The sequence below is a fragment of the Octodon degus genome, unplaced genomic scaffold (genome assembly GCF_000260255.1).
Source record: "Octodon degus isolate 3935 unplaced genomic scaffold, OctDeg1.0 scaffold00021, whole genome shotgun sequence".
Lineage (NCBI taxonomy): Eukaryota > Metazoa > Chordata > Mammalia > Rodentia > Octodontidae > Octodon > Octodon degus.
In genome coordinates, this window is record NW_004524597.1 from 19,800,940 (window position 1) to 19,808,451 (window position 7,512).

Genomic DNA, 7,512 nt, shown 5'->3' on the forward strand with positions numbered 1-7,512 from the left:
TTTTTTTATCTTGGGTGTTAATGTAAATTTGAGTTTGTCATTTTAACTGCATTTCTATGCTGTTTTAGTTGAAAATGTTGCATGGCAGTAATTGTTACTTGCTTTTATAACTGTATTTTGTACATTTTGAATTTCTTTGTATAAGACCTTAGATTCCTGAATTATGGGTTTTAGTGCACTTAATATTAGCTTGCTTAAGATACACTTTTAATCAAGTAGTACAAAAAATGTAAGTGGCATTTATACATGCAGAAACTATTGAAGTATTTAGTATATAAAATATTTTGAATACACAGCTCTTCTGTCAGTGAACTCGGCATTGTGTTCATTACACTAAATTACACAGGCTGTCAGGATAATTGAATTGGAACTTCATCTGCATGTGTATATATGCCAAATTGTCAGCATGACAGAAGTGACAGATGTTATTTTTGTATTTTTTAAAAAGTTTGTTGTATATAAAGTTTTATTTCTTTTGTGCAGATCAATTTTTAAATTCATGTAGGTAGGTACTTTACACTTGTAAACTATGAAGCATCAGTGTTAGCCGGACAGTGTGATGGAGCAAGTGGGAAGTCGGAGTTCAGTGATGCCGCAGGAGCTGTCTAGTTCTGCTTTGCCTTGAAAGCATCATTGATTTGTATTTTAGTGTTAACTACAAAATCATAGATGTTTCATATTAAAGACAGACCAAAATCAACACATGGAAGCTTCAGACACTTTGGGAAACTTAACTTTAAGTACATTTGGCCTATATTAAATAACATTTTTATTAACTGCTTCTGACCATATAAAATGCTAATTACAGGCCACCTTCATAATTAAGATAAAAGTACTAGGTATAATGGCAGAAGAAAATGCCTAGGAGGTAGCAGATACCTTTGACAAGAGTATTTTTCAGAATGGTCATGTAATGTACTTATTTTTAGAATTAAAGAAATTGAATGTTTGTTGCGTTTTTACATTTTGGCCAATCAGGATTCCACATGATCAAATTCAGGAGGACCACTCCTGAATTTAAAGGACTGAAGTGTCTTTTAAATTGACTGTCTTAATTAGTTTACTAAATAACCTTTCTCTGAATTTTAGAAACATGCTGCTTATGACAGAATTAGGTATTTGAGGTACCAGTTGAGTGTTCTAAAATCTTTGTGTCATACAACAGAAATATGTAAGATTGATATATGTTGAACATTGAGGTATTTTCACAGATTTCTTTCTTGACAAAAGTTAGGACAGTAGGAAAAGGTACACTGAATACAGATGAATGAGAAAAGCAACTGAGACCTAAAATTTGGCTTTTGATTTTAAATATTTAATTTGTTCCTGTAAACTTTGTCAATAAAAAAAAAATCGGTGAAAAAAAAATAAAAAATAAACATGTGCTAGTAAATACTTTAATAAATTTTAAAAAGCAGTATTAAAAGGAACTTTTTAGCAAGCTACAGCTAACAAAAAGGGCAAATTCCAAATAAATGCCCTAATAATACATCCCAAAAACTTAGAAAACCACCAACGATCCTAAATTGATAAAATTAATCCTAAGATTCAGAGAAGAACTGAACACAGACTAACAATACAAAACATCAATGAAACATAGTTTTTTGAGAAGGTTAACAAAACTGATTTTTCTTTTTTGGTCTTTTTTAGATAGTCTTGCTGTGTAATTTAAGATGCCTTTGAACTCACATTATAGCCCAGGGTAGCCTCAAACTTGTGGTGATCCTCCTCTGTAACGGAATTACAAGCGTGCATCACCATGCCTGGCAAGACTGATAAACCTATAGCTAGACTAAGAAAATAAGAGAGAAGACCCAAATAAATAATATCAGAGTTAGAAGACAATACAACTGATGCTACAGAGTTACAAAAGGATCATTAAGGAGTATCATGAAAAATAATATGCTCACAAATAGGGCAACCAGAGGATGTGGGCAAATTTCTGAATATGATCTACCAAAATCGAATCATGAAGACATAAAAAAAAATCAGAAAATTTCTTCTGAAATGGACAAGGTAAGAATGCCCTCTCTTACCTCTCTTATCCAAAATCATCTTAAAAGTTTTAGCTAGAGTAATTTTTTTAAAAAAGTAATAAAAGGCATATGAAAAAGGAAAGAATGTAATTGTCTTTGTTTGCATATGATCTAATTCTACACACAGGAAAACCTAAAGACTTCACCAAAGACTACCAGAACTGGTAAACTCAGTAAAGGATACAAAAAGCAGGGGCCAGGGTGATGGCTCAGTGGAATAAGTGCTTCCCTGGCAAGCGCAAGGGCCTGAGTTCAATGCCCGGTTCCGCCAAAAAAAAAAAAGAAAGAAAGAAAAAAAGTGGGGGCTGGGGAGATGGCTCAGTAGGATAAGTGCTTGACTGGCAAACGCAAGGATCTGAGTTCAATCCCCGGTTCCGCAAAAAAAAAAAAAGAAAGAAAGAAAGAAAAAAAGGTACAAAAATCAACATAAAAATAAGAAGCTTCTCTACAAACCAAATAATAAATCTGCATAGGATGAAATAACCCTATTCATCACCAAAAATAAAATGCCTAGAAACAAATATAAGCAAGGAAAAAAACTCTACAATGAAAATTACAAAACATTTATTAAAAAATTGCAAGGTAGAAAGGTGTTCCATGTCATTAGATTAGAAATGTTAATACTGTAAAAATGTGCAGACTGCAAAAAGTTATCTAAAGATTCAATGTAATTTCCATCAAAATACAAATGACATTCTTTAAGAACGAAAGAAATAATCTTAAAATTTATATGGAAGCACAAAAGATTCCAAATTGTCAAAGAAATCCTGAACAAAGAAAACAAAGCTGGAGTCAACTCAATACCTGCTTAGAAGACATACTGCAGAGCTACAGCATCCAAAACAACATGGTATCAGCATAAAAACAGAAACAGCCTAGTTGGACAGAACAGAGATACCAAAAATGAATGCATTCACCTACATCTAACCAATTTTTAACAAAGGAGCAAGAACATACACTGAAGCAAGACGAGCCTTTTCAATAAACAGTACTAGGAAAACTGTATATCCACATGTAGACAATCAAAATTTGTCAACTAGCTCTCACTCTACAAAAATCAACTTAAGACAAATCAAAGAGCTAAGTGTATGATGGGAAACTCTGAAATTACTAGAGAAAAACACAAGGGAAATAGTCCAAGGTACTCTAGGTAAGAGCCTAGAAGCACAGGAAATACAATCATATACTAACAAATGGCACTATAGCAAGCTAAAAAGTTTCTGTGCAGCAAAGGAAACAAGACAAGGAACAACCCAAAGAATGGGAATAAATGTGAAAACTATTCACCTGATAAAAGGCTACTAATATCCACAATCTATAAAGAACTATAAAAATCTAAGTAAAAGTAATTTAAAAGTAACCTAATTAAATGATGTTCAAATGATCTCACCAGGTACTTCTCAAAAAGAGAAGCAAAAATGGCCAACATATGTGAAAAAGTGCTCAATGTCACTAGCCATCAGGGAAATAAAAATTTAAGATACTACCTCACCCATTTCTGTATTATCAAAAATTAACAACTGCCAGAAAGAATACTAAAACAGTAACTTTCGTCTATTAGTATAGCCACTATGAAGAACTGTATAGAGGTTCCTGAAAGGAAAGAAAAACCTAAAAGCAGAGCTGCCATATGATCAGCTATTCCACTTGTGAGTACATATCCAAAGGAAATGAAATCAGCACATGAAAGACAGTATTCACAGTGGCTAAGATAAACATGAATAAAATGTGGTACCTATACAGTGACTTATTATTCAGCCATAAAGAATGAAATCTTGTCATTTGCAACAGAATGCATCAAACGAAGAACATTAGGTGATGTGAAAAAAGCCAGACATTAAAAGATAAATACCACATGACTCCCGTATGTGAAAGCTAATAAAAGTCTAAAGGAGAATACTGACTGCTAGAGAATGGGAATGGTGTCAGCTGGGAAGGGTGGAAAAGGAAGGTGGGATGTGGCCAGCAATATGCACGCACAGAGGCAAAACAACGAATTCCATTAATGTGAACAACTAGTATGTCTTAAAGGACATGTAAAAAAAATTATTTAATTCATGATACATTTTGCTTTTATAGTAATTTTTTCTAAAATTCATACTTTGGTCCATATATTTCTAATGAAAAATACTTGTGACTCCTCAAATTAATAATTGGAGAGTACAGAATGCTACACTTCATTTTCCTCAGTCTTTGCTTACTTGTTTAAGTGCTCAAATAATGTTCCAAATTTTGCTACTTCATGTGGTGAGTTGAGAACATTTTGACATTCACTTAATTTGGAAACCAAGGAATCCAAACAGTTAACAGTGTTGCACTGAAAAAAAAAGGAAAATGTCAAAATAATAAATGTACATATAAATTATCAAAAATATCACTTAAGTGAACTATACCTTTAAGAGTATATTTTTAGTCCAAAAGAAATTTTAGTCCTATAAACATAATACTTTTCTAACAATGAAATCATTTTTAGCATCTGAATGCTTGGTAAAATAACAGGAAATATAGTAAACTATTTCCTCAATATAAAAAAAGGTTACAAAAACAATAAACACTATGATTTTGAGTTAAATTTTGTGAAAAAAATAGTTTATTTCAAGGAAACTGCTGTAGTCATCTCAGTTTGTCCATTTACTGAGTATTTTAGACCACTTAACTTTTCTGAATATTAATGTAACTCCAAGTAAAATGGGAATAGCATGTGAAGACTACAATGGAAACCAGATGAGCACCCATTTTCAACGTGGAAGGTACTATTAACATAACTTAACTCAATGTTAATCTAATAATAATGTGTATCTACGGTATGTTTTCCTTGTTGTCCATGAAACATAGGAATGGGAAATCCAAACCAAGCATTCATAGGGCCCAGAAAAAGAGCAGAGTTAAGATTTGTAGTTGTGCAGACCCGTAACTCTAGCACACAAACCAGGTTCGGCAAAGGGAAACTGTCTCAAAAAAGAAAGAAGATGGGAATGGAAGACCAGCAGAGACACTGCTTGCCTCTGGTGGAAAAAGTTTAAATATGAACCAAAGTCAGAGACAGCTGATACTAAGGTTTATCTGATTAATATATGTCTCAGAAAGAGATGGTGTCAGAGCTACACAAACACGGTAGTCTGTAAGTGACATAAAAACACACTAACAAACTGGAAAAGAACAGAAGATGGGAGGAGTCAATGTAGACATAGTATACCTGACTAGCATGCCCTGGGGTTAGTCGCCTAGACAAAAAAATGGAAGACAGAAAAGTGAATATACTACACAGCTTGGACTCATAATCATCCTCTTGCCTCAGCCTCCCCAGTGCTGGGATTACAGGCGTGTATTACCATGCCTGGTTTCAGTGGCCTTCACAGTACGCCTGGGGGTTCTGGGGCCAGCAAGGCATGCAGTACTAGGAATCAAACCCAGGTCCTTGTGCTTTGCCAGGCAGATGCTTAGACCATCCAGCTATCTCCTCAGCCCCAAATACAATATTCTAATTTTAACTGCTCTAGCAACATCTCCAAATAACCTAATAGATACTGCGTTAATACTGCATATATGACATCCTGACTTGAAGGAGATCAGCTACTCTTTTTAGATTTCTGCATTATTAGGTGTAAGACTTTCTACCTGTCTCAAGGTTCTCACTAACCTGCAGTGTACACAATGTACAGACTAGTGGAGATTGTTTCAGTAGCAATTACACAGTGTTTTGGAATCTGTCCTACAAACTATATAGCAGCAAGAACGAATCATAATTTGTTCTGGTTTTGTCTTAAAAGTGACAGGGTAATTGAATGTCTTTTATTATGTCATTTAAAATACACTGGGCCCTTTACTAAGGTTAACACATATCACAGGGTCTAAAGAGCTAATTTTCTGTTCTCCAAGAAACAGTAGAACACTTTGATAAAAACTTTAATAAAATCGAAGTATATATTATACCATATATAATGTTAACACAATGTATATATAACTCATGAATTTACAATTTTAGATTTACTTATAAATAGTAAATATGTTATAAAACTGGTGCATGCTAAAAATAGGAGAAATTAAAAACTAAATTTTTAAGTGTGATTTTTTTTTTTAAGTTATCTTTTTGAGACCAAGAAGGGTTTCACTATGCAGGTTAGGCTGGCCTTGAACTCAAAAGATATCCTGCTGCCTCAGCCACCCAAGTGCTGGGATTACAGGCATGTGCCACTGTGCCAGCAACATTTTTTTGTTTGTTTTCATACTGAGAATAAAACTGGGGACTTCATGGTTACTAGGCAGGCACTAATTCTCAGCACAGTGGCACAGCACCTGCTTGACAAGCACAAGGTCCTGAGTTCAATTCCTGGTACCAAAATCAAACAAAAACAAAGAACTAAATCTTAACAAGACATTTATGTAACTATTTTTTTCCACTGCCAGTATCATCATACAGTGAGTTAATATTTTTATTTTTCAATTATATCTATATAATAATATAATAATATATAATAATACATTTCTGTGTATGTTGTTTCATTTTGTCATTTTCATTTTTTGAGTCAGGGTATCAGTTTGTAGTGTAGGCTGGTTTGACCTCATTAAATAGCCCTGACTGGCCTCAAACTCAGGTTGTTCCTCCTGCTGCAGCCTCCCAAGTACTGGGGCTACAGGCGTGCGCCACAGGCCTGGATCTATTCATATTCTAGCCAATACTTTAGAATTTAAAATTGTTAAATCTAGAAATTTAAATTTTATAAAATGGATGTAGACTGAGCCATCATCACATCGCCAGTCATTAACAGTGATTATAAACGTAGTTAAGATAAAACACCTTGAACTATTTTCAACTTTGTATTAACAATTTTCTAAAAGAATGGTAATTTCTAAGGTTTTTAATAGAATATAACTATTTTTGGACTTACAAACTTCTGCAGAACAGAAAATTTTCTGACCAAAGATGAATTATCTAACTTGGTTGTATCTGTACCAATTTTTCAAATCTATAAAAAGAGAAAACACACCTTAACTTCCATCTTGTCTCCTTGAGGGCCTGGCCCTGTCTGACTGCCTATGATATTTCTATCTAATTCAGCTGCCTACAATACTGTGCCTCAGTTTCTTCATCTGTATTATGAGAAATGTGCCTTCTTCTCAACTGACTTTATTAGTATTATCAATTCTTGACCAAGACTGGATCTTGTTTCCTCTTGAAAATGTAGAGCTAACCATGTGACTGAGCCCCAAATGACCAGTAAAGGAAATTTTATTCTTGGCCAAAGACTAAGAGAAGCAAAAATTGATGCTACAGCTGCTCAAAAAGCTGGGGATTCCTTTCTTGCAATGAGTTTGCCGTGAGAGCACAAGCATGGTGAAAGCCACCACTAAATCAAAGCCAACATGGGAAAAGAAAAGACTCACATTAATATTGTTGTCATTGGACACATGGACTCCAGTAAGTCTACCACCACTGGCCATCTGATCTACAAATGCAGAAGCATCAACAAAAGCA

At 34.1% G+C, this 7,512-nt stretch overlaps 1 protein-coding gene across 1 annotated transcript in view; it reads right to left on the reverse strand.

Annotated features, from left to right (window-relative positions):
- Positions 1-7,512, reverse strand: part of CUNH12orf40 (chromosome unknown C12orf40 homolog) — a 56,161-nt gene that overhangs the window by 39,439 nt on the left and 9,210 nt on the right. The window contains 1 exon segment of the mRNA XM_004648910.1: positions 4,238-4,353. Coding sequence (XP_004648967.1) covers positions 4,238-4,353 — 116 coding nt within the window.